Source organism: Varanus komodoensis, unplaced genomic scaffold (genome assembly GCF_004798865.1).
Source record: "Varanus komodoensis strain SLA01 unplaced genomic scaffold, ASM479886v1 scaffold1, whole genome shotgun sequence".
In the NCBI taxonomy this organism is placed as follows: domain Eukaryota; kingdom Metazoa; phylum Chordata; class Lepidosauria; order Squamata; family Varanidae; genus Varanus; species Varanus komodoensis.
Window position 1 is genome coordinate 124081411 of NW_025335268.1, and position 27699 is coordinate 124109109.

Sequence of the window (27699 nt, forward strand, 5' to 3'; positions counted from 1 at the left end):
AAATAGGAAGTGTTGATGATTTCAAGTTGTTTTTAAAAGCTAGGTTTTAGCCTATTATTCCTAGGGTCTTAGTTTTTATAAGTACAGTTGCGCATGACTAGTGCTCTCTTGATATACTGTAATTCAATATAATCATTTGACATTCAGCAATGTTCCAGCATTAAATATCCGGGGATTTAGCTAGCTGGGTTTGTCCTTGTAAGGGAGTGGACCAATGACTAATACCAACCAGTCCTATTTATAACAAATTTTAATTTTGCCAAGATAAAATGTACAGAGATGAAGTGTATAATAAATAGCACCTGCCAATCTACATAAAAATAAATGAACGGCTTAATCAACTATACAAAATATTGTTAGGCATTTCACTTTGAGAATTAGATGTTAAAAATACCCACAAATGTTTTTTAAGCCACAAGAATGTAGGCACTGTGGACATTTTTGCTATCAGCAGAACTTAAGAACATAATAAAAGGGGTTACCCTCATTTGATCATCTTCTGTAACCATATAAAAAAGGGGGGTGTGCCTGTGTGCATGCACACACAGACGCACAAGTGCACACACACACACACGTGTGCTCAAAGATGGCTAATGTCAGGGAGACATCTGTTAAATTTCTTCTTTCCCTCTAATATACTGCCTACGCTACAGATGGCAACATGTGGGGATAAAATTCAACTGAATGCAGGATTTTCTTCTACTTAACCACGAAGACCTCCTGGTGTTTTGTTTTTGGAGGCTGCTTTTCTTTGCACCAATTTCAGCTGATGAACCAGCAGGAGGCATATAATGAATTGCTGCGTGCTGCTGAGACAGCCTGGAAAGACAGTTAGGTGAAAATGCCAATCCTTTAATTTTTCCATATAGCCAGCAGGGGGAGTAGAAGAGCAAATTTTAAGTTTAGATCACCACCACCACCACCACCACCATCACTGTAAATAAATTGCTAGTTCAGAGAAAGTGTTTGATGCAAGTTAGCATCACATCTCAGTCAGATTTGCCTCAAGAGGTTCATAAATGCATATATTATGAATTCATATGTACTCTAGTTACAGCTATTGGACAGGGGTTATGTTCACTATGTTCACACAGGGACACATCTAGAGCCAGTGAGGGAGAAGGGTGTCATCATGCGAGTGCCCAAAGATGCTACAGCAGAGGAGCACAGCATTGTATTATGTGACACCTTGCTACTTCCCCCCACCCCAAAATGAATGGACATAAATATGAATGTGGGAAAACCAATATGGTATACACACAAAACATGTTAATATATTGCTGAAGAACAGCTCGCCACTCATTGCAGTATTGCTCACATACTTGATAGCTAAGACCATTTTATATCAAACACTAGGCACCGTAATTTCTCTCTAGTACTGCGAATGACAGAATATGGCTGCTGTTTTCCATCAAGCCATTTTTAAACACACAAGTGTCTTCTAAGGGTATGCTTTGTACTGTTCTCACAAGTATATGCTCAGTTCTGTTTTCCGAGCTGATGTTATCCTATCACTGCCTAAGGAAAAAAGCACAAAGACTGCAATCTGTCAGAAGCTCCTCCTACTTCCCCAGCTTGTCTCTGAAGTCACATGAACTTGCTCCATCAGCCCCTAGCTGTCAACCTGGAGGCAGATGCCAGTCCTGTATAAGCACAGGGGATTTCTGCTCTGTTGGTAAAGGCAAATATACCACACACATCTGTTATCTATTCCTATCCAGGGCATTTCTGTAATGAAAAGTCTTCCTCTTGACAAGTATCCTTTAGTGGTTTAGTACTAATGTTGTGGATGGAAGGTCAGAGTCTTCCACAACATCACAGCAAAACTATCAACTGCCTCTTTCAAACAGGCAAGCAATTCTCTTTTTAAATGGTTACATTATGGAAGCCAAATATATGCCAGAAAGGTAGGTCTGATTTGTATGTTCATATCAATTTTAATTCTTTACAGAAAAACAAGTACTCTGAAGAGTCCTTCTATTTCTTCTAAAAACATGGATGGTAGCATTTAGAGGTACACCTGAGTACGGATGACAGGACCTTTCTTAGCCAAGAGGAGGTGCATCGTCCTGCACAGTGTTGAAACATTGGTTTGGCCTTGGCTTAAGGCTAATGGTCTGAATCAGAGAGGTACGTAGGCTGTGTCCAACGCCACACCAGCATGTCCTCTCCTGCTACCCTGTGTGATTCTGTCTGAATCCGCGATTCATTGGAAGCGAGGAAATCCACCGCTCGGTCCCAAACCCGCTTCATTTTTTTCCTGGGGAGTAAAGGGAACATGGTCAGCTATGCCAAACATTTATACATTCAGAACTGCCCATGTGACACTCAACCTCCAAGGCAAAATAAAAGTACAGGGAAGGTAAGGGCAGGGTGGGCAGAAGATCAATCTGGACATATTGTCAGATCTTCGGTGACTGATAGTAGATCAGCAATGATTACCCACTTGTAATTATTTAATGACAGAAGGATCAAAATTACTCCTTCCTGCCCCCCTCACCCCAAACTCTAATGAAACAAAGCATTACAGAGTAACCAGGAGTGGATTTTTGTTTCAAAGTACTGTGAGAGCTCTGCTTAGTTCTGCTTCAGAACTCTGCCCTTTAATTCTACATACATGCCTTTTTGCATGAGGCCTCACTTGGTGAATCCTGTTGTACTACTGAAAAACAAACCCTACAAGCCCAAAGTGTGCCAGCTCCTGGGTTAGAGCCTACAGGGCACATGTTAGTCATCCCATGCAGTAAAAGGAAGCTCAGGAGCAGTAAGTCAGTGGCAAGCAGAGGAGCAAAGCAAGCCTGATTTTATAGATGCCCAAGTATATAATGAATGCCCCTGTACAGCATTCTGCTTTATATTCTGAATCCAAGAAAAGCAATGGCACATAAGAGCATCTTGTATATTTACCACATGTGGAAATGCATTATGAGAACTCTGATGAAAAATGAGAGTCCAAATGATGGTCTAGTGATTAGAGCACTGGGATCCTAGCATCAATTCTACATTGTCCAACTTTCCCAAAGAAACTTATGCAGAAACAATCAACGCTTTATTTGCATTAAGTTCAAGACAAGCTGAATGATGTTTTCTCATGTAAGCAAAAATCAGTTTATGGAAGTTACAGTTTTATTCCATAAAAAATCAGTTTATGGAATTTGTTTTCACAAGGTGCATAAAACCCACAAGTGTATGTGGCTTTTAGACAAATTAAGCACATTCATTGAAGGAAGGGTAGATCTTGTCAGTGGTTCTCAGCTACTTGTGACAAAGAAAATAGTTCTTATGCATACCAGAGAATGGTGACAAATGCCAGGACATGCCTGCTTCCTTATTCTGCTGCCCAGGAAAAGTTGGGAGACCAGCCTTCAAATCTACATTAAGAGTTTACTAATGGTTTTAAAGAAAGCAAAGGCTCACCTATCCTGTGGTGGGATGAGTGTGTCTCGGATGTGAAGGATGCCTACATATGGGTACCGTTCCAGATTCTGCTCCCACTCTTTGTAGTGACCCTGGACAGCAGCTATTGAGAGAACAATGCAAGCAGTCAGGAAAGCATGCAAACTCTTAAAATTGAAACCACTTGAGTTACATTTTGATCTGCTGATAAGCTACCTATGATTTTCTGCACCATTTCATACATGGTCCGCTCCTCTTCTTCCCTTTTCCGCCAGTAATACTTCAGGAGAATCAGAATTCCCCAAAGGAAAACTAAACCTGTAAGAACAAAAACAAAGATGAGATCTTGCAAATACAAATGAATTGTCTTGCACAAAAAGCCCTGAGAAGGGATGTGCAGCCAGGACCTATGTTTCAATGTAATCCTTAAGATTGATCAATCAACCAGGGACACCCTCCACATTGCTTAGCTAGTTGTATAAATGTAGAAAGGTATTTCTTGGTGGCTACCACACAACTACATAATTTTCTTCTCTTGGACACTCAATAAAGCCTGACTGCTATTTATAATCATTGAAAAAAATCAGACTAGCTTTGGAAGTAGAGATTGTATTTTAATATTTTCCCACATGTCACTCACTCACACCAGTACTGCATGTCCTAAGTCTTTGGGATGTACCATGAGCATGTAAAATACTTTGGATTCACTTGGCAAGTTACCACATCATTCCTTTCTTTCAATAAGAAAGCTCAGAGCAGCACACCTGATGTTCTGGTGTCTGGCACCAAGTCACCAAACTTTGTGGCTGAGTGAGAATCTGAACTCTAGGCCTCCCAGGTCTGAAGACTAGCTCCAAGACTATATCCAACAAAGCATGCTGGTAACCCAAAGGCTGGGTGATGGTAATATCTTCTAACTCTTGCTCTCATTTACATCACGGGTTCCCAATATGGTGGCTGCAAGGACCTCTAAAAGTGCCCACACAGTCTCTAGTCCTTGCCCCCTTTAAAAAAACAAACACCCCCCCCCCCAGTATTTAAAAACACCTTGAAACATGCTAGGGCACCAGGTATTCTTCCCTATACTTTAACCTGCTGCAGGTCAGCTGTTGATTAGCAGGCAGAGAATTGCTTCTGCTTCTGACCAATCTTTCACCCAAAGTGACCTTTCCTTTTTGCTCTCTCTTTCCCCACAAGTCCAGGCTCTAGTTTCACTACCTCTTTCTACCTAACATCTTCCTTGCTATTTCTGTCCATTCCTTGACCCTAGCTGCCTTATTTCCTTTCTAGCTTCTAGACTTGCTCTTTTCCCCTTCCTCCCAGTCTATTTCTCTCCTGCATTTGTTCCTTGTCCCTCTCCAATAGGGTGTTGACTTTCTCTCTCTCCTTCTTTGCCTTACTATTTTCCTCACTCTCCCTCCCAATCACTTGCCTCACTATTTTTTCTCCTTCTACATCTCTCTAACTCACAGAGCCTGTCAAATCCTCCGAGAGACACTTTGTAATGGTATTCCCAGCAGTTGCTCTAATTCCCAAAAATGTCCGTGGGTCCAGAAACAATTGGAAACCCCTGTTCATCCACAAACACATCCTCTCCAGTAAATTTCCATTATATTGCGTGCTCATCAGAGCTGCACTTTTGTTTAAAGCCTCAAGATGACATGGCAATGCATGAGTATGGTGAATCCTGCACTATTAAGAGATAAAATAGGGTATATGAACAGTGGCTTGTAAGGTGAAGGCTAGAATCTACTGGGCTAAATGCCAGCGCAGCTGAAGTTGCAGCAAGTGAAACTGTGGTGCATACACACGAGAACTGAGTTGATGACTTGGAGAAATGGCAAGTTTTCACAATGCTGGAGCCAATCTTCACTCTGCTTCCTGCTGTTAGGTGAAAAGTTTGAATATCACAAATTTCACTTCTTCCATAATACCCTTAACCTTCTAGAATCTCATACTGTGCAAGTTTATGGATCTTCACTGACAAACAAACTTACTCCAAAAGAATATAAATAGGTTTGTAACAGCTGTGCTTAGTGCCCGCTTGAAACGGCATCCTAACCCCAGTCGTGGGCGGGTAGATTCAAGACAAGTCACCTGGTTCACATCAGTAACTGGTTCCGAAGGCTCATGGCCTTGTAACCTGATAGAAGAGAACAGAAAAACCCTTAATGAAATAATGCAAAGAATCTAATGATTCACATGTATCAGGATTATACACATATTAAAGCTGTTCACTTGTTCATCACATGCTTTAGAAAGGACTTGTGATCTTGCTGCAAGCCTTCATGGAATGTATCAGCATTTGGCTCCTTACCAATAGATGGAAAGGACTTTGAATGCAGCAGGTAGAATTGCCCCTTGACAAAGCAAAGTTGTCCTCTAGAGGGTTCTTTCTTTTTATTTGAAAGCATCTCTCAGTGTGTAGGTGATTAAAATTTTAAATTGAATTACCCCCTCCCGTGCCTCTATGGAGAGTAGGCGAAGGTATCTGTGTGTCAATTTTCCTTGTAGCAAATTATAACAGTCCATTCAGCTAGGAAAAAAAATTAGCACACCTGAATTAAAGGACAGAAAAACTCAATACATCTAAACTTTACTGTGAAATAAAACAAAAGGAGAAACTCCATACTGAAAAATGAAATGAATTCCCGCAAGGCAAGCAATATAAAATTTCTATTTTTAAAAGTTTACTTGCACTGGGAGTCTCTAGCCTTTATTCAGAGAGTCTCACTAGAAGAAATCTGGGGAAAATGCTGTGCTAGTCCCAGTTGTTAGCTATTTTAAACAAGCATGACTCGAGATGCTTGCATTACAGAAATGACACCAGCATAGCAATTGATAGCTTATACACAGAAAGTCCAAACCTTCTGTCCGAGAAATCATGCTTGAGTGGAAATAAAGTCCTGCTGTGTTACCCTGCCCCCGACTTTTTAACCCATTTTCTTGAATTATTTGTAGTGCAAGTTTCTGAAAGATCTTAAAATATACAGCAGGTCTCATTTGGATCTGCTCTTAACAGAACTGTGTCAAATAAGTTCACACAACATTAGGTGAAAAGCCTGCAGCAGCTTTTTAGTGCAGTGTACATTCTTACTGAGTTTCATATCGAGCTGCCAGAACAGGATCAATTTGCTCAAGTGTTGATGAAACTCTTAATTATGGTGAATACAAAAGTGGGGAGTGTATTTTGTGCTTCCAGGCTATGACTTGTAACAGTGAAGAAACTCTTAATTAGAAAGCACTGAATTTCATCCCAGCAGCAATTCGAAGCATGTCCCTAAGGAAAGAATGTTTAGCTCTGTGGAGTCTTCACATACAAAGCATGGAGCAATAAAGTGCATTTTCAAACATTAAGTTGCAGAAGTGTTTTAGATAATGAGTTTATGGGGAAGAAGGGGTATTCTGATATTGTTCACAGCCTCAGGCTAGCCAAGCAATTCAACAGCAGTTATAGAGTTAATATTGCAGAGACTTTATTTCTGAAATCTGATAAGTACTACAGAACTGAGGCACTGACATGTACTGATTTATGCTAAAACATGGCAAGACAGTACCTTTAGCTTCCCTAGCAAAATACCTAACCACAACTACAACAGAATGGCTAGAATCTGCTATCCTGAAATTCTGCATAAATGTAATTTGCATATAAATTCTATTGATATCAAAAAGGCCATAAAAGTAAATAGGGTAAGAACTGAACAGGAGGGATTCTGCCTTTCTGAAAGGTTGTAATTGATGACCTAGGACACAGCTGCATTACAAATAGGTTTGCTCCCATTTTAGGTACAATAGTTTCCCCTGTGAATTCTGGGAAATATAGTTTTTTAAGTGGAAGGGCTTAGAAAACCAAAACAAAGTAATTTCCAAAATTATTGCTTAAGATTGGTTAACCATGATAGTGAAATACGTTTAAAATGTGTTATGAAAACGTCCCTATACATTATTTCCAAGTCTACAGCAACTATGAATTAGCCAGGACTACAAGCTTAATGTAAAACAGTAAGTTCTCTGAGGTCTATGGAAACTTCAGCAGTGACTATTGTACACATGACTTCAAACATACAGCCCCAAATAAATAATTTTAATCACAGAGAACCACCAAAGACAAAAGAATACAAAATAACCTTCGAACACTGGCTTGACCATCAAAAGTAACTGCAAGGGAGCACATTGCAAATTGCTTTTATCCATGCTATCCGGCTCACCAAAATAACTGTGCTTTCAAAAAGCATATTCTTATTTGAGAATTTGAAAATCTAATATTTATACGGGCTTTCTGATTGTGGTGAGTGGCTCTTGATATCTTCCTCACAGTTCAAGAGTGTAATCTATAATATCAGGACAAGCAGGCAAGGAAGTCCTTATAAATATATAATAGGCACTCAGAGAGACTTCACAATTTTTCAAAGAGTTTTCAAAGAGCAAAACCTCAGAGTTATTTGCACAGGATGATGTTTGGTCTCCAGATTCAGTCTGCAGTCATCACTGTACAAACAAACTTCAACTATGAGAGCGCTGATGAAAAAGCTGGAATGCTCCTCATGGTTAAGCCAGAAGCAACTCAGCTCAGCAAGCATCTTGTCATTTATACTATTCTGACACATTAGAAAAGGCATAATATCCTCTTGCCAAAAATGGAGAGACTATTGTGGTCTGAACTGCCAGTATTTCAAGCCACAAAGATATTAGCAGAGAGAAGTAAAGTTCACACAACCTGTACCTGTTGAAAGAATGCAGAGAAAGCTACATCCCCAGTGCAGAGCAAATGCTACCCATGCATATTTGACAAGTATAAGAAAGGTCTCTATTTGGCCCAGCAACTCCCATCAACTTATGTGAAACTGCTCTCTGCATGTACATCAGTGTGCGCATGCAGTCCTTCTCCATATCGGCAAACACACAGATGGTAGGCAGTATGCATCTGCAGCAGGGGAGCAGTGCCAGCCTGTGCGGCCCCACTGGAAGCAGATATATGAAGTTTCCTACAGTCCCAAGCTTCCAAGTTCTGACATGCAAAAAGATTTCCCTTCCTTGTGTCTAATGCAGCCTACCTTGTGTCTAATGCAAATTATCTTCTGGCCCATTCCCTCCTAAAATCCCATTCTGACATCACATTGGTCCCTGTCTCCTTTCTCTAGCACTGGGAACCTGCAGTCATGTCTCAAATCAGTGATCAGAAGTAAGTGCAAGTTTCCTCACTCACCGCTAGAGAAAGACTGCCTTTCTTGAACACTGGCAGGCCTAGGAAAGAATCTCCACAGGCTGGAAGTTCCTCATTCCTGACTTTGCATCTAAATTTAGATTGGGCAGTAGACATAATAGGCACTACCCTAACTCACAGGTGCAAAACATGTAGTCGTAGGGAAGGTCAGCTCAGCTTATGAATTTCCAAGCTACACAGCCACCAGCAAGGAATTGTGACCAGCAAGGTGCTCAACAACTTACGTTCTTTTGCAAATATAGGCAGGCAGGAAGAACTGGTGGACTATGAATCCAACAGCAGAATGTGCTTTACATCATGGGTGTTAAGTTGTGCAGAATGGCTCAAAGGTAATCCCAACCCTAATCTAAATAAAATGTGGTTAGCTGATTCCAGAAGGCTGAGCTCTCCACTCAGTCAGCCTTCACCTGCTTGTTTTCTAGACAGGCATCACCTCTTGCACTGAACTCTGATTAAATGTCTCTGCTGGATAAGGGACAGCTAACATATGTGGGGATATGTTCAACTGCTCACATTCACTTACCATATTCCTGAGTCTCTGTGGTTATCCATTAACCATTGCAAGGCATCCACAAACTTTTCCCCAGAGTAGCCAGTCACATTCTGTAGGGAAGCATGGCCAAACATAAGTTTCTCATTCATCTATCAGTGAAATTTTCTGCAGAACCATTCCTTTCTTCTTGTTTAATTTGTTACATCAATATTCTACCTCTTTCTTCCTAGCAAATTCAAGGAATATAAAGAGAGTGCTCATTTGGTAAACAAGTCTGCTTAGCTTCAATTCGTGCTCTTTTACCTACTGTAGAACCAGTCCGGAAACTATGTATTTAAATTAATGTAACTAGTGTAATGTAACTAGTAATGTAACTACAACTGAAAAGATTTGTAACTCATTGGCTTTCACTATATCATCACATAGGATATAGGAGCACACACCAGAAAAGAACATAGTGCTGTGCAAATAAAGCACACTTTTAACATTTATTTCCTTTAAAAGTGTAGAAAGGAAAGCAATGTACTTTATATTGCTTTCTGAGCAAGAATAAAGAAATCCAAGAATAAAAGAAATTGTTTTAGCATTTCTAAAGTGCAGGAAACTTTTGGTTTCCCAAACGGAAAAAAAAAACTGCAAGACTAAGCAGTCAGATTATTTAGAATTCTCAAGGGAAAAAAACTGCATTTTTTTCTCATTGAAAAAAGTAACAGCTGGAAAAAGCAAAGAGAGAGGCTGAAGGATAAAAACAAATAGAGTGTTTTTTTTAAGCAATAGAACAGAAATTAACTTAATTTCTGTTTAGTTTGCTTACCTTGATATAATCTTTTGCTTCACTAACTGGAATGCATTTACTTTCTAGATTTGCTGAGTTTCCACAGTCAAAGTTACCTAAGAGGAAAAAAAAGAGGGTTAGCTTAACTTTAGGCAGTTAGGAAAATTAACAGATAGCACTCAATCACTAAGCCAAGTTGCCTTTTAAAAGCACATTTTGTTGTTAGTCGCGAAGTCGTGTCCGACCCATCATGACCCCATGGACAACATTCCTCCAGGCCTTCCTGTCCTCCACCATCCCCCGGAGTCCACCTAAGCTCACACCAACTGCTTCAGTGACTCCATCTAGCCACCTCATTCTCTGCTGTCCCCTTCTCCTTTTGCCATCTATTGTTCCCAGCATTAGGCTCTTCTCCAGGGAGTCCTTCCTTCTCATTAGGTGGCCAAAGTATTTGAGTTTCATCTTCAGGATCTGGCCTTCTAAAGAGAAGTCAGGGTTGATCTCCTCTAGGACTGACCAGTTTGATCACCTTGCGGTCCAAGGGACTCGCAGGAGTCTCCTCCAGCACCACAATTCAAAGGCCTCAATCCTTTGGCGCTCAGCCTTCCTTATGGTCCAGCTTTCACAGCCATACATTGCAACTGGGAAAACCATAGCCTTGACTATACGCACTTTTTTTGGCAGGGCGATGTCTCTGCTTTTTAGTATGCTGCCTAGATTCGCCATAGCTTTCCTCCCCAGGAGCAAGCATCTTTTAATTTCTTGGCTGCAGTCCCCATCTGCAGTGATCTTGGAGCTCAGAAAAATAAAATCTGTCACTACCTCCATTTCTTCCCCATCTATTTGCCAGGAAGTGAGAGGACTGGGTGCCATGATCTTAGTTTTCTTAATGTTGAGTTTCAAGCCAACTTTTGCGCTCTCCTCCTTCACCCACATCAAGAGGCTTTTAGTTCCTCCTCACTTTCTGCCATGAGAGTGGTATCATCTGCATATCTGAGGTTGTTGATATTTCTCCCAGCAATCTTAATTCCAACTGGTGATTCATCTAGGCCTGCCTTTCTCATGATGTGCTCTGCATATAAGTTAAATAGGCAGGGCAACAGTATACAGCCTTGCCGAACTCCTTTCTCAATTTTGAACCAATCAGTGGTTCCGTGCCCAGTTCTAACTGTTGCTTCTTGACCCGCATACAGGTTTCTCAAGAGACAAATAAGATGGTCAGGTACTCCCATCTCTTTAAGAACTTGCCACAATTTGTTGTGATCCACACAATCAAAGGCTTTAGCATAGTCAATGAAGCAGAAGTAGATGTTTTTCTGGCACTCCCTAGCTTTCTCCATGATCCAGCTTATGTTGGCAATTTGACCTCTAGTTCCTCTCCCTCTTTGAAACCCTGCCTGTACTTCTGGTAGTTCTTGGTCTACATACTGCTGGAGTCTAGCTTGTAGGATTTTGAGCATAACTTTGCTGGCATGTGAAATGAGTGCAATGGTACGGTAGTTTGAGCATTCCTTGGCATTGCTCTTCTTTGGGATCGGAATGTAAACTGACCTTTTCCAATCCTGTGGCCACTGTTGAATTTTCCAAATTTACTGGCATATTGAGTGTAGCACTTTTACTGCACCGTCTTTAAAGATTTTGAATAGCGCAGCTGGAATGTTGTCACCTCCACTAGCTTTGTTGTTGCTCAGACTTCCTAAGGCCCATTTGACTTCACATTCCAGGATGTCTGGCTCGAGGTCAGTGACCACCCCATCGTGGTTATCAGGGACATTAAGATCTTTCTTGTATAGTTCCTCTGTGTAATCCTGCCACCTCTTCTTAATCTCTTCTGCCTCTGTTAGGTCCCTGCCATTTTGGTCCTTTATCATGCCCATCTTTGCATGAAACATTCCCTTCATATCTCCAATTTTCTTGAAGAGATTTCTGGTCCCTATTCGATTGTTTTCTTCTATTTCTTTGCACTGTTCATTTAAGAAGGCATTCTTAGCTCTTCTAGCTATTCTCTGGAATTCTGCATTCAATTGGGTGTATCTTTCTCTTTCTCCCTTGCCTTTCGCTTCCCTTCTTTCCTCAGCTATTTGTAAAGCTTCCTCAGATAGCCATTTTGCTTTCTTGCATTTCTTTTTCTTTGGGATGGTTTTAGTTGCCACCTCCTGTACAATGTTGTGAACCTCTGTTCGCAAAAGCACATTTAGCATTGGTCAAAATGCTTGTGCAAAAGATCCAGGTATATAACACATACCCATATTACTTTTATGACTTAATTAATATATAGCTGCTATAAATAAGGTAGAATAAGGCAATCCTATCTCATATTCATGCAATAAGCATATACTAGTGCAGTGATTGCTGTCTTTCCTGCCTATTGGAAAGCCACTCACTGTAATGAATTGGTTGGAGTGTTAGACTGAGACTCAGGAGAACTGGATGCTTGTTCCCACATGGCCTTGAAGCTTATTGTATGACTTTGGTCCAGTCACACACTCTTAGCCTAACCTACCTCCCAGGGTTGTTGTGAGACTAAAAGGGGGGGGGGAGGACTGTTTAAGCTGCCTTGGGACCCGTGCAGGAAGAAAGGCAGAATACAAATAAAAGCAAATCAACTGTTAAGTCTTCTTTCCCTATGAGAGGCAATAGATCTTAAAAATGGACTAATGCCAGAGAGACTGAGCTTCCTTTTTTTCTTGCTTTCCTTTTCCTTTGTGTCATTTTAGGTTGCAAACATCAGGACAGGGACTCTCTTGTATTTATGGAATTGTAAGCCATGCTGGGCAAATTTCAGACTGAAGAGCATTACAAATGCTGTAAATTATGTATCTACAAGGTTTCTACCTCATGCATTGGGTCTTAAAACTATCACCATGGCTTGATCTTTCTACCAGATGTGGAAATAGCAACTCCATGTTTAAAATTTAAATTAAAAAGCATCCTAATTCTTTGGTGGTACAAGCAGCTGAGGTGGAAAAATCAAGTCCATTTTAACCGAACACTCAGATTCCCATACCAAGCAAGTATACAGCTTTGCTGGTGTCAAAGGACAAAACCAGCCATTGACAAAAGCAGCAGACTTTTTTTAAGTTTAGAAAACTTTTAAAGCATCTTTATGCAAAGGGTGGCCACAAGTTAAATAAATGCGATGGTATAGCAAACCAGTTTCAGCAAAGTTGAAGAATCACTAACACTAGAAGACAAGCCTATTATATGAATCATTCGAATAACCCCCTCAATCATCTTTTCTCCCAAACATCAGAATTAGAGATGCAGCTTTAACCAGCTACTAAAGTGTCTGCTGTACTGACAGCTGCAAAACATTTAATCTTCCAAGATACCAACTAGCTGGAGTGAGATACTCAGAAGTTTTACTGTGTTCAGGGGTCTTACTCTTCAGTAAGCGTGCACAGGATTGCCTCCTAATGCATTTAGGACAGCATTGGTAAAAAAGCAATGTTACCTAGCAGACATCTTCATAGGGTTTCTAAGTTAATCCTTACCACAATGAGGCACATTTTGATTCTACAAAGCAGACTGGGATAAACACAATTTGAGAAATGCAATACTTGATAGAAAAACCAAGCTAGCAAAGGGAAATAGAATACTGTGATCTGGAAAGCCATTCCAAGCAAAGCTGCAGACAGGATTAAAGACAGAGCATAAACTTACTAGCAGCTGGGAACTATGGAACCACCTGCTTAAGGAGGTGGTGGGCTCTCTGTCACTAGAGGTGTTCAAGCAGACACTGGACAGCCATCTTTCATGGATACTCCCTAGGGTTATTCCCCAGGAAGTGAAACAGTATAGAATATTTTAAAATAAATGCATAAAAATATTTTAGACTAGATTCCTGCACTGAGTTGGGACTCAATAGCCTAAATGGCTCCTTTCAACACTGATTCTTCCACAGAAAAAACTGTACTACTAACATTCTTTGAGATGTCAGACACTGATATTTATGGAAGAAGGAAGCTCTGAACAAAACTTGTGAACTGGTTCAACATTTTGTATATAGAGGGTTGGGAGGGCTGAGGCAGGAGGACACTTCAGAAATGTAACCCTAAAGCCGTCCTGAGATCTTGTATAATAGGACGACACACAAAAGCTTTTAATAATAAATAAATAAGTAATAAATAAATAAATCCCAATCCATAGTAATTTTTTTCTGCTAAGTCATTCTGTTAATAAAAATCAAATTCAGAGGAGAGGAAGCTATTTTTCCTACAGTTCCTTAAGTAGTCTGGAGGAAAAAAACGAACAAGTTTCCTCCTATCTCTTAAATTGACTTTAAACTCAGATGTACCTAGTTGGTAGTGATGTCCACATTTATTGAAATTCAGAATGTATGCAAAATATACAGAAAAATCAAAACTTACCAGCTTGAATTGCAAGAAAATTGTATAACTCATACAGCACAGTCATTATAATTTCTTCTTGTTTCTTCCGACAGTACTGAAAAGATAAAGAAAATTAGTCACTAGATCTTTAATTCAACAAGCTACAAGAAAGTAAAGGGAAATATTAAACAGAACATTCTCGTCTGCTCTACTTTAGCTAATGAAATTAAGAATAAATTCTTATGACATCCCTCCTCCCACTAGGAGGTTTATCTTCCTTCCTTTTTTAAAAAAAAGTATCACTGTTAAGCTGCTCCATCTTGCATGGCTATAGGGAATAGATTCAATATGTATCAGTCTCCTTCACAATACCCAGTGTCATAATTACACCTGGGGTTGAAAGGGCAAATATTGTTCAATCCTTGAACCTCGAATTCTTATATTCTGTGTGCGATGAATGAGCAATAACTGAAAATCTAGGCACAGCAAACATTCCAGATTCATGGAGCTATCCTTTAAACTATCCGTGCTATACCAAGGCTTGTCATATTCAGCTATTTGTTATGGAACAATTCACGGCTACACACAGGAGAGAGTAAATGCTGTTAGAACTATTTAAACTTGTAATCGAAAAGTAGCTTTGCAGATAAAATCCTTGTCACAAATCAATCTCATTTTTGTTACAACTAAATAATATTTCTGTAAGAGCAAGTATTCAGTTTGCAGTAGCTTAGATTTAGATGGTAAGAATGATACTTTATACTAAGCTGATAAAAAGCAGTTCATTAATTCAGCATCAATAAATCATTAAATTTCTCTTGGAAAAAGAGGTTCACTGGTTCTGAGTGAACCCTATGTATATTCATACTTACTCTATCTGTACTTTTATCACAATCCATGGGCAAAAGCTTAACTGTGAATGAAAGGAAATAAGGATTAGTTACCTATTATCATATATGCCTGACAAGCCCTGAAAGATAAACACTTATATATTTTAAAATAGAGCATCTTGTGTCATCTTAAAGATTACCAGGTATTTTGTGGCATAAGCTTTCATGGATTAGAACCTATTCTGTTTTGTTCTAAGACTATTATAACTACTTCTCTGGAATTTATTTAAGCATACAAGTCCACTAAATTTGCAGCACAAATCTAATGAAGTTTCTCAGAAGTGTCCCATTTTGTTCAATGGGACTTGCTTCTGAAGAGAGCATATACAGAATTTAAGCTGCATCTAATTTGTAAATATTGTTTCAGAATAAGGAAACGATATATACGGTATGATAATTAAGCATGAGAAACAAACATATATTCTGCATTCCTGTTGAAATAAATACATCTGTTTACTTTGCAGAGGATCTAGGGCTTGAGTTCAAATGTAATTATTGCTAGAAAATGTTCTTGAAGATGTACAAATCTTGACTGATGTCATGCTATAGGAAAGTTCTTAAAATGTTGCACTGATGAAAGAGTGCAAGCTGCCTACTTATTGATTTCTAGTATGAAAAAGAGAATCCACACAACTTTATACTAAGATAGCTTTTACACTTTGTGTCATTGAACCTATGTATCATTTGCTACAAATAAATATTTATTGAATTAATCATTTGTCAGTTTTTAAAGTAGGAGCACTCCTTGCAATCACATGTATTCAACACATTCAATTTTTCCTTAAACGCTTTGCAAAAACAAGCTGAGCAGAATGTGTCAACTGACCATGGATTCTTAGTTGGAGTAGCTAACATGACACTGAGGTTGTAGTATAAGACAATGAACCACACATTAATGAACCAGTGACCTCCATATCCCAGCTTTTACTTCCTGTCTTTTTTGGATACAGATACATTTTCAGAGTAATTGTGGGCAAGATAACTCTTTTGTTCCTTTTCTGAAAGACGCCCATATGTCTGCTTACACCTTTTGATGATTAAGAAATGCACATTTTAAGATTTCTAATTATGGGGCAGTCAATATGAGCATTATATGACTTCGCCTTTAATAAAATACATACTTAGGACAATGTGACAGGTAATTAAAGGGAAGAACCATTCTATAATGGCTGAAAAGATAGTTATTCCCAGACAAATACTTTTAGGCAACAATTATTAGCCTTTGAAGGATCTGAAACCAACTTCACTTGTAAAGCTATCTATAAGCTGTATTTTCATAAGCAAGAACTTGAAAAGGAAAAGGACTATGATGAGACCATCAAATGAAGAAGTAATGGAATTTTGAAGGGGTTGAAGAGGGGAATGAAACAAGAACATCTCTGCAAGCCAGTTAAATACTACACGTACAGCTCTCCTGGGCTCCTTCCAGCTGGGCAGTTCTCATCATCTTCATACTAAGGATGCCCAGGAAAATTACCAACAGTCCTAAAGTTGCCAACCACAGGAACCAGGAGAGATAAAATTCTAAGCCCCTGCCTTTTCTTCCTGTGCCCTGAGCTTGTGATTTCAAACCTATATGTTGGCGGGTCCCATCCCAACGAGTTCTTTGACTCAGTTCTCTGCCTGTTCCAGCCCCCCTCAGTATGTGGGAACTTCTGGAAGCTAATCCAGCCTCTTTCTCTGCTCTCCATGGGGATCTGTAGGTTAACTCTCCTCTAGTCCCTTGTGCTATTGAATCCAAGTAGGAACTCGGGGTTACCCCACTTTTTGTCTCTAAAGAGGCTCTGTTACTGAATCCCGAGCTGCTTTTTCCTGATCTTGCTTCCCACGAAGTACTAGGGCTCAAGCTCCGCTCCTCCTCCCACCATTTGCCAGTGCCTAACCCCACTTCTCTTCCTGTGGGTTTTGCCCACCACGAGGTGCTGGTTGTTAATAGATCTGCAGCAGAGTCACTTTGATATGAGGGTGTACAGCCCACTCCTGTCTCCAAGTGGGTTCTCCTTGAGCTTAATCCACCACCTCTCTCCCAGGGGCTGCTTGATACAGTTCTCTCCCCAGCTGATAAATGGATCCTCCCGGGGGTGAATCCAGTGTCCGTCCTCCAGTGATTTCTGTGAGACAGCCCTCTACTCCCTGCCGCTACCTCCCTGCGAGGCAGCTCGTAGTCACTCCCCTCCTGCTCCTCCTCACCCTCCTCCTCCTCCTCCTCCTCACTCTCCCTCCTAATCAAGACGGGGGCCCGAGGAGTCGCTTTGGGGCTGACACCGGCCGACCCCTTGGGCCTCGTCAAGCCGCTCGGGACCTGAGGGTGCGCCCGGGTGCTGCTGCCGCGGCTCCTCTGTCCAGCGGCCACCTCAGCCCGCAGACGGGTGAGCTTCTTCGCGTAGAGCTTGCGAGTGGAATCAGTAATAGGGCCCGGCTGGTAGCCCAGGGCCAGCAGCTCCGCCCGCAGTTCTGTATCTGAGAGCCCCGCTGCGGCCATAGCTGACAGGCAGGAGAAACACCAGCCGGAAGTGGTAGCCTTCAAACTAGGAAGAACTACCGCCATCTTGGTAGAGGCAAACAGCTTCGCGTCCACCTGCCATTTTATAAAGGTCGAGGCGGTATCTGACCTTACCTCTGAGCGCTGCCATCTTGAGAAGGTCAGTTGAGAGCCTCTTGCTTTTAGGAGCCGCGTAGACGTTAACAGAGCTCTTGCAGCGAAATCTTCAAGCGCATATTTGCGTTCCAATTTTACCGCACAATGAAGGCCCCCCCCCACCTGCACACTCCTCCATGGCTTAATTCTCTGAAAGTTTTTTTGGCCTCTTTTTAATATAAATTTTGAAAGAAGTCATTTACTTTTGGTTTTAAAACAATCCGCAGTGCAAAGGAGACTCTTAAAGATGCAATCCTGCTGATATTTAATTTAGAGCAGGGGTCTCAAACTCAACTTACCTGGGGGCCGCTGGAAGTAGAGTCTGGGTGAGGTTGGGCCGCATCAAGTATTCCACAAAAAACGGATTTCAAGTATTCCAAAAAAAAAGTACAACTGATCCAATCTTCTCAATCTTTACTAATAATAATTCAGAACATGAACGGTTCTTCAGAACATAGGCTTCTCTTACTTCCTCCTACTCCTTGCTGCCAGAGACCTGACAGTGCTTCCTCTTGCACAGCTGAGCCACATTTGGCTTGAGGGAGGAAGCAACTGAGACTCTCAGTATGGCTTGAAGATGCTCATCAGTAAGTTTGGACCTGAACTTTGACTTATTAAAGTTCATGGTGGAGAAGAGCTTTTCACACAGATAGGTGCTCCCAAAAAGGCACATGGTCCGCTTGAACATCCTGGAAAGCTCAGGGAAGGTAAGGGGCAATTCTCTCAAAAATTGTCCAAGCTTGTCTGCTTTTCCACTCATCTCCCTGAACTTGGCTTTGAGTTCAGAATTGCACTGCAGGTCAGTTAGCTCCATTTGAAGCACAGAGGGGGGATGTTCCACATCGAAGGAGAAGGGGTCAGCAAAAATTTGAAAAGTGGCTCTGTGTGTCTTGCAATCTGCAAACCTGTGATCAAATTCTTCCTGTAGCTTTACAATGGCATCAGCATACTTCTCACTGCTGAATGGTGTGCGAGAATCCATGAGTGCCTTGCATGCTGGGAAATGGCAGAGGTTTGTCTGAGAAAGCTGGGCTTTCCATAACACAGGTTTTGTGGAGAATGCTCTGACATTGTCATAGGCAGCACTGACAAGCTGCCCCTGGCCTTGTAATTTCTTGTTCAGTACATTCAGCTCCTGTGTGATGTCAACAAGAAAAGCTAAGTCCATGAGCCATTTGGGATCACTTAGTACAGGAACAGCCATACCATCTTTCTCCATGAAGGTTTTCACCTCTGCTCTCAACTCAAAAAACCTCTTCAAGACGTTTCCCCTCCTAAGCCAACGTACCTCGGTGTAGTAGAGCACATCCTCATATGCTGACTCTATTTCCCTAAAAAGGCGCATCCAGGGTGCTTTAAGCCCCTGGATCTGATATGGTTGATGCATTTCACAACGTTAGACATCACATTGTCAAACTTCAGGCATTTGCTGCAAAGGGCCTGCTGATGGATAATGCAGTGCAGAGCAATGGCCTCTTCCACAGCCTCTTCTTCCAATTTTCTTTGAACAAGTGCCACGACTCCATTTCTTCTTCCAGTCATTGATGGTGCTCCGTCGGTTATTATTCCAGCAAAACTCTTCCATAGTAAGCTGGCATCTGCAATGGCATCATACAGCTGGCGGAATATCTCCTGAGCGGTGGTCTGGCCATGCATTGGAATCACTGTAACTCCTCCATCACTTCAAAGTTGTCATCAACACCACGGACATACATTGCGAGCTGCGCAGTGTCAGTGACGTCTGTGCTCTCATCAACAGCGACTGAGTATGCATGAAAATGTTTAGCTTTCTCACGCAGTTGATCATAAATGTTACCTGACAAGTCAGAAATGCGCTCTGCCACTGTGTTGGCTGAGAGGCTGATGTTGCTAAACTGACCCTTTTCTTCCGGACAGACTATACTTGCAGCCTGTAACATGCACTTTTTGATGAACTCGCCGTCTTTAAATGGCTTTCCTGTCTTAGCAATCATCTCACTCACTACGTAGCTGGCTTTGACTGCCGCATCACTCTCTTTGCTTGCTTTCTTGAAAAAATCTTGTTGCCTCAGTAGACATGTTTTAAGTTTGGCGACACGGTCCTCTCTCTCATCTCCCTGGTATTTTGCATACTCCTCAGCATGTCTAGTTGAGTAATGATGTCTGATGGTATACTTGTGCACCACAACTTTCTCTGTGCATATAAGACACATCAGGATGCCCCTGTGCTCAACAAAAAAATATTCCATCTCCCACTTCTCCTGAAATTGTCTGTGCTCATTGCCAACCTTTCTCTTCACGGCAGGTTTTGAGAAAGACATGACTGGGGCTGGGTGACAAAAAAAAACGTATTTGCACTGGGTGACAGGATATATTTTCCCTTCACTCGGTGACACTCCCGAATCACGTTTCAAGTGGCTAACGTTGTTAATTTGCGTTGCTGTCACGATCCTGAGCTATGATAGCCCACAGGTGACAAAAAATATAAAACGCCCAGGCAATGTCCCCTCTAAGTTGCGCGCCGGGACAGGCCCGGGGCCCTGCGGCCTTCAAAGCGCCGGCGGCGCCCGGCCAGCCTCCAGGAGCCACACGGGATGAGGGGCCCACTACCACTGCGGTGGTCAGCCTTGGCGTCCTGACACGCAGCTTAGAGGGAACATTGCGCCCAGGGTAACGACTCACGCAGGTGCGTGTGAGAGACACACGGGCCGCACTATCACTAAACTTTGATATCAAGTGGGGGCCACAAAATATCATCCCATGGGCCGCAATTGGTCCGCGGGCCACGAGTTTGAGACCCCTGATTTAGAGTAAGCCGTATTGAGCACAGTAGCAATTACTCCTGAGTAATTTTTTAAAAATTGTAAACCGCCCAGAGAGCTCCATTGGCTGCGAGGCGGTAAATAAATCCAGTAATAAATACATGCACAGTAAGGGGAAGTTTAAGCAACAGTCCAGCAACAGCATTGCAAGAAAATGCTTTCAGGCACTGCTGGAAACTAATGGACCTCTGTGGGTTGAGAGCTGATGCTTTCATTCTTAATTCCTGCATCTGGCAACTATAAATGGCAGTGATGTGTTCATGTCCTTTACTCCAAGCCTTGAGTCAAGTCTCAAGTTATTGCAAGAAATATTCGAAACAAGTCTCTTCTTGAGTCTCAAGAGCCAACTTTAACAAAAAATAGGAGGTGATGGTGGGATGTGTGTGTGGGGGGGGAGGGGGCATACGAGTAGGAGAGCTAGACCCCCCCCCCCATTCCCATCTGCACTTCTCTCAGGGATGCACTGAAGTCCTTTATTCAGCCATGATTTATTTAAACACAGCTGTGCTTTTATTCAAATTTATCAAGATTGCAATTTAGAAAAATGATTTTCTCGACACAATTGGCCCCCAGCGTGGCACTGCTATTCTCCTGGAAATGTGTAGGAACAGAGCAGAGGCAGCAGGCAAAAGAAGCTGTTGTGCTACCTGCCAAAAAGAGCTGAAGCATGGGTAGTATCTGGGTTATGGTGTTTTGTTCTTGAAAGCATCCTGAAGTCGAATTTGTATGTAAGTCAAAGCACGTGAGTAAGCCAAATGTTTGTCTTAGTATATGTATATGTTTTACTTTTCTATGCATATAAAATACTTGAAAAACACTTCGACATTCACTAAAACATCTTGAGCACAATGCAGCATTGTAATAATAAAGTAACTACAGGTGCCGAAGAGAGAGAATATGTATGTGCATAAGTATACTGTATTGTAAAAAAACAAATAAAAGAAATAGTTCTTAAAACAGTTCAGATCATTATTTCAAATCAGTGTCTTACAGAGTTAAGCTAGTTCACTATCATTCTTGCATAGATTATAACTAGATCATGGATATGAAGCCTTTTGAGCACTTTAAAGTACTTTGTTCTTCTCGTTCGTTCATTTTCTGAATATATTTCTGAGTTGCTCTGCTAATTTATAGTAAACCATAAGAATAATAAAATGCCACATTTCCATACAAAACCAAACCTAAAACAAAGAAAATAATCAGGTCTCTTTCTTTCTTTTGATAGAATTGGGTAATATTTGCAGGTTTGTTGGCCACTTTGGAAGGGATCAAGCCTGCCAGATTCTACTCAGACAATTCAATGATGCTGTCAATTCAGCATCATTTCCCCATCTTTAGTATGGGCATGCTAATACTGATTTAGTTCCCCTTTAGGCATGTTGTGAGTGGAGCTGGCTAGAACCAGGGGTCAGACTAGATGGCCTGGAGGACCCTTTTGACTTGCCCTGTTTCTATGTTTAGTATTTGCCTTGGTAACCAGGCCATCAGCTGCTACAAGGCCATTTATGATGAGAAAAAGAAAATGGCTATACAACCAACCCTTGCTGCCTATTTCAAGAATGTGATTCCAGTACAATTAAGATGGATCTCCAGCACCAGGTCCATTTTCACCATCATTAGTTAATTTTACACTTAATGTTAACTCATTGATTAGGAAGTTATGAACAAAAACAGGATTTCAGGCTTTAAAACAATGACAACAGAGGAGTAAAGGGAAGTCATCTGCTTTTGCCCTTCTCAGAAACTGTTCACCATTATTCTGATTCATCCTTGAAGGCCCTACATGTTCCCCAAAACACACAGACTGAATGAACACACAGCTGCAGAATGAAAAGCTGTAAATATCTCTAAAAAATCTCTATCTCTAAAAAAGCCATGAATATCTCTAGGGAACTAGGTGGCCACTGTGACATGTCACCAAGCATGCTGTGTAGTTCCCTGGAGATATTCACAGCTTTTGGGCAGAAATATTCATATGGAGTTTATGGCAGTCTGCATGTTCATAAGTATGTAGCCCTGGCATTACCTGTATTGCAACCGCCATCCCCCTACCTCTACCATTTTGTCCCTCCTTTTCACCACCTCCCTCATGCCAAAAGGTAACTTGGTTGTACAAACAACCAAAGTCTCAGGTTGAGTCAAGTCACTCGCTCATTGCTCCTGAGTCAAGTCCAAGTCAAGTTGCTCACACAACTTGAGTCGGATTGGGAGCTAGTTGCTTGACTTGAGTCCCCAACACTGGTGAGTAAGGGTATGATGCTATGCAAGTTTAAATGAAAAAAAAAGAAAAAAAAACTGAGTTTGGCCTCTGGCATTCAGAGTGCTTAGAAGAAATGAAACTAGTCCCCAGGGACAGGTACCAGAATCTAGAAAGCTTTTATCCCTTTTAATATATAATTCATACATGCCATACTGCCGTGTCTGGCTATAAATACAAACTAGGCAGCCAGAAACATAAGGAACTTAAAGGGAACTAAAAGGAAGCAGAAGGACTCCTCTTCTTTTATCTCCTTTTCTCCTTAGAACGGCAAGGGATTGTGCAGTGTAGGGTATCCATATTCCTGGTTTGTTCTACGAACAGAGAAATAATACATCGCTGAAAAAAGGTTACTCTTTCATGATACAGTCAAATGTTTGCCTCACTATCTTAGAACAGACTATCAGCAAGTCCACCCCATACAAAGCATTTTGATTTTGTCACAGTTCTCAGATAATCAGCCTGTAGTATGTATCATTTTTCACTAGAATCTCATATTATTTGTTTTGAGATCCTGCAATACTACATATTGTAATACCACAGGATCTTCTGCTAGTGAAAGAGCTCTCTAATCTTTCTTTCTGGCTTGTATCACTGAAGCATGCTGTTAAACGTGCTCTTTCCTAGTGCTCTATCCATCTGAGACAGAAGGAAGTGTGGGCATATTAAATGCCTGTGGCACTTTCGAAGACAGGTACTGCCATTGTCCTGGAATTGTCAATGATGGAGCAGACAGAGCGCTCTTTGGTTAATTTCTTTCTTTTCTCTCTGTCATTCTGATTATCTTCATTTCCTTTTCAAATCTGCACAGTCTATGGAATCATGTGAAATGTATTGTGTCAAATCTAGTGAACATCCCAGGAACAAACAATTCCCAGAAACTACAGGACCAATCCACTGAAGGGAAGCATAAATGTATCATAGTAAAAAACAAAACAAAACTTCAATAATCTAAAGGTAAAGATACTCATAAGGTGAGGTTTCCTATAGATTGTGATCTCATCATCTACATCTTTTGGCATAACCATAGCAGTTTTCATTTAAAATGTGGATGTCATATGTACATCACCAAGTAAGTAAATATAAGCTGTTGGATGCCAATTCTAAGATTAAAAAATAATCAGCAAGCATGGTGGGGTAGGGAACCTCCTTCAGCTTGAGCAGGAAATTTAATTTGGAGAGGTTCTTGGAGAACAGATTCCATTGGTGGGGGGAGTCATAATGCTAACAATGCCAGCATATTTTAATGCTCCTACAGCCAGTAACTAAGCCTTAGAGACATTTCAGCCTTTTAGAATGGGAAAAATTGCACGGAAATTTGGAATTTTCCAAATGACTGGTTGTTGGCAGAAATGGTTGGTGTTAGGGAGAGGAGTATGACCACCGTCCAGGGCAGGATTGGCCCTTAATGTTCCCTTCCCCTGATGTGTAGCAAAACTATGTATCGTGCAGTAGAGAGGACCTGCATTAAACACTTTTAGCAGTCACATAACAAGTCAAATATGGGGAACAAAGTGCTTTTTGGATGAGACCCTTTATTACAGTGTTGCATTCCACTGCCTGCAAACTACTTTTCAAGTAGCCAGCACCCCACCTTACCTTGGGCTAGCAGTCCTTCACAAAATTTCCTGCAATGTTTAATGTCAGGGTACTTTAGCAGGGTACTCTGCTAGCTTAGGAGCCTGCAGCTATGACTCCCATACTTTTTGCCTAGATTGGGGTCAAGAGGAATTAAACCACCCTGTACAGATCAATAATGTAATGCAAAAAAGGGGTGGAGAGCAGCAGCAGCAGCAGCAGCAAAAAGCAGAGCAGACATTGGGTGTTTCCAGACAGGTCTTTAATAATGCTATTGCTGTGCTGCAAACAAAGAATTTACCAAGGTGGGGGTTACCCAAATGGCATTATTTTCCATTTATAATCTTCCCACATTTCTCCACCATTTTACCATCCTTCCTCCCACAAAACCAAACAAGCAAAACACCTCCCAAGCTCTCTCCCCCCTCCCCCTCCCTCTCCCCCAAATAACAGTAAGTAAGAAAGGATGGAATAGTCACACAATGCCTTTGGGCTGCAGTGGATGATACAAAAACCTCTGCATGCTGCTAGGCATGAAGGTGTGATGGAGAATATTCAGTGCATCCCCTTAGCATCCTGTAACTTGCAAGAATGTCTTTTTCCTTCTGCTCTTTCTCTCTTCCTCTGCAACCAAGAAGCAAGCAACCTGGTCCCCTCCATGTTAGCTTTCTGTAAGAATGTGTATGAAAGGACTAATGAAAGTAAGTTGATTTAGAGCTTCTTTTAAACCAAACTGCCTCTAGCTTGTGTTCATTGCCTCTAAAACTAAATGCTGTCTTGCTACACTTTATTTGTACAGAGCACCTCTGCTGTTAGGAGCCTTCCATCTGGAGGCAGCCACTGCAAAATGTGCCTATCATGTTTGTCAAAAAGCTTTCCAGATTTCACTTCTATGTAGATTATTTACTGAGGCCAGAATTTTTCCTAGTCCCACTGCCAGTTATTATGCATCAAAATTCCCCATTTAGGGCACTGGCTTATGGGTTGCATCTTTAATTATCGTACATCCCTGAACTTGTAGGCTTATCCTATGCAGGGCAGGAGGAGCAGCAGAGGCCATCTGCATCTTCCTGCCCTCCTGTTCTGCATTTTTCACCAGATGGGTTGCTTTGTCCCAACTAGTAAAAGTATTTTGGAGGGGGAGAGAAGGAGGTGGAAAGATGCTCAGGACATCTCATATCCTGGCCTGCCCAGCCTCCTTACCCACAAAAAACATATTCAAGTTTGAGTTCCTATCTTGGTTCAGTTTCTTCCGTGTTAGCTGGTGGGGTGCTCAGATCTCTGATTCCACCCATGGAGGTCAGAGTGCAGTCTCTGACTCAACAGCTAGGATTTGGAAATCTCCTATGGCCCCTCAGACACTGTCTAGAGGCCATAGGGTTGCTCCATTCATCTCTAAACAGTCCATGTGTACTAACCAGACATTTCTGGTGAGGTGAAGTTTCTGGTGGAAAGCATTGATAATTTGTGCTTATCCTGTGCAGGTGATGGCCCATGACTAATTCAGTGTCAGATATGATATGCTGTGTATCAAACACATCTGATATCAATTACTGGCATGAGCTAGTATTGTGTATTCAGCAGACATTCAGTCACAAAACCTGCAGTGAGAGTTTTTGAAGACGATTTATGAGGGAAGATAATTTCAGCACTAATGTAGGCTTTTGTTGATATATTGCTTAATTCCATGGTCAGTTTACAAATCTCCTGACCCTCTCGGTGTGGAATTCTGAACTCATGTCACCTTGATCCATTTCTCCTTTAATTCACTGCTGAAACATCTGATCATGAAACACCAAAGTTAAGTGGAACAGGAATAAGCTGAAATGTAGGGTGGGGGGAGGGATTAGCTGCTCATAATTAAAGAATAAGAAAAAAGCTGTGATTTGAAAATTAAATTTAGCACATCAGAGATGTAGAGTAATTGCTTTTCCCTGGTGCTCTCTATAAAAAATAAATGAAAACAGCTGAAATATTGCTGCTTAATATTTGAGTTTAATTAAAGATAATGCAGAAATAGTGACTAATGTTCCTCATAATGGCAACAATATAAGAATCTTTAAATGCACCTAGGGCACTTGGTGTCCTATTTGTGTGTGTGTGTGTGTGTGTGTGTGTGTGTGTGTGTGTGGGGTGTCTCTGACCACTGATTTTCCCTTTTAGGATTGTGAGATAAGAGGCAGGCCTTCCCACAGAGGTGGTACTCGGGCCACTCCTTGCTTTTGCACCAGTCCAAGAATTCCATTTTTTGTTTTCACTGGCTAGGACAGGGATGGGTGACTTGTGGCTATCCAGATGGTGTCCGACTACAACTCTCATCATTCCTTATCATTGGCTATGTTGCCTAAAACTAACGGGAGTTACAGGTTAATAACATCTGGAGGGTTGTGTAAGCTCCCCAAACCATAATCAGCAGACTGTGGTTGAATGTGTCCCCCTTCACAAATTAAGCAATTCCTTGTTTGTGAGCAAGGCATCTATCTAACTATCCATCCATCCCTGTGGTCTGGTCAGTGTTTAGATGGAAGACTCTATGATCACCATGTACAGTTTTGAGTTCCACAAGGAAAGGAAGTTGAGACATAAATGTATTAAGCAAGCAAGCGAGCAGGCAGGCAGGCCCAGGGCAGCTAATTCACAAAGTTCAAACTCAGGCCTTTGTTATGGGCTTTGTGAAACAGAATTGCACTGTTGCTCTGCATCTCTGCAAGGAAAGTGATGCATGTTCTATCTGCAATGCAGTTATTTTAATGCAAAACATCTACTGCTGCTTATTACATGTCAGGCTTCCAAATCAGGTTGCATGGACACTACACACTTTGTGGGGTTTCAGAATCCCTCTAGGATGATGTCTAATGGACTTCCCCCCACTGTTTGTCTCTTTCTGCAATTAACTGAGGTTTGTGGGGGAAATCAATCACAGGGCTAGATCTGAAAAAGGATAGTCTTGTTCAGATAGGAACAGTCACATCCAGGCAGGTGCAGTTGTGCCAGGTAAGGTGTATCCAGTCAAGGTAAGTAAGCAGGCTAGTAGAGGCAGAAGCCCGCTTGCATAAAGAGCAGCAGAAGGAAGGCCATGAATAGCCCAGACTGGACCTTTCCTCTGCCAGCACCACAGGAGGAAGGCAGCATTTAGCTGGACACTTCGCTAAAGTAGCTTCTTCTGTTTCATTGCAATAAGAAGATTGTGTCTGTTACAGGTGACTATTTCTTTCTGTCTTCCTAGATGTCATGTACACAACCACATGTTAGCATTGGATGATGGAAAAAAAAGCTCATTATCCTTGTTCTAAAAGGCAGTGCAAAAATGGCTGCA

General features: G+C 41.4%; 1 protein-coding gene across 1 annotated transcript; it reads right to left on the reverse strand.

The window, feature by feature from the left end:
- Positions 1–232: 232 nt before the first annotated feature.
- On the reverse strand, positions 233–17609 carry LEMD2 (LEM domain nuclear envelope protein 2). The gene is made up of 9 exons (XM_044444292.1): positions 16517–17609; positions 15092–15132; positions 14259–14334; positions 9928–10004; positions 9144–9223; positions 5394–5539; positions 3613–3714; positions 3418–3520; positions 233–2260 (listed from the first exon to the last, which is right to left on the reverse strand). The coding sequence occupies exons 1-9, from the start codon at positions 17589–17591 to the stop codon at positions 2110–2112; spliced, it is 1851 nt and encodes a 616-aa protein (XP_044300227.1). The 5' UTR covers positions 17592–17609; the 3' UTR covers positions 233–2109.
- Positions 17610–27699: the final 10090 nt, after the last annotated feature.

What these genes read in the sequence shown, in the direction of transcription:
- LEMD2 (XM_044444292.1), bottom strand. Translation starts at nt 17,591, where the DNA reads ATGGCCGCAGCGGGGCTCTCAGATACAGAACTGCGGGCGGAGCTGCTG. An exon ending in GTGATAAAAGTACAGATAGA is followed by an intron (nt 14,335 to 15,091) that starts GTAAGTATGAAT and finishes TTATCTTTTCAG; the next exon opens with TACTGTCGGAAGAAACAAGA. An exon ending in AAGCAAAAGATTATATCAAG is followed by an intron (nt 9,224 to 9,927) that starts GTAAGCAAACTA and finishes GCTTCCCTACAG; the next exon opens with AATGTGACTGGCTACTCTGG.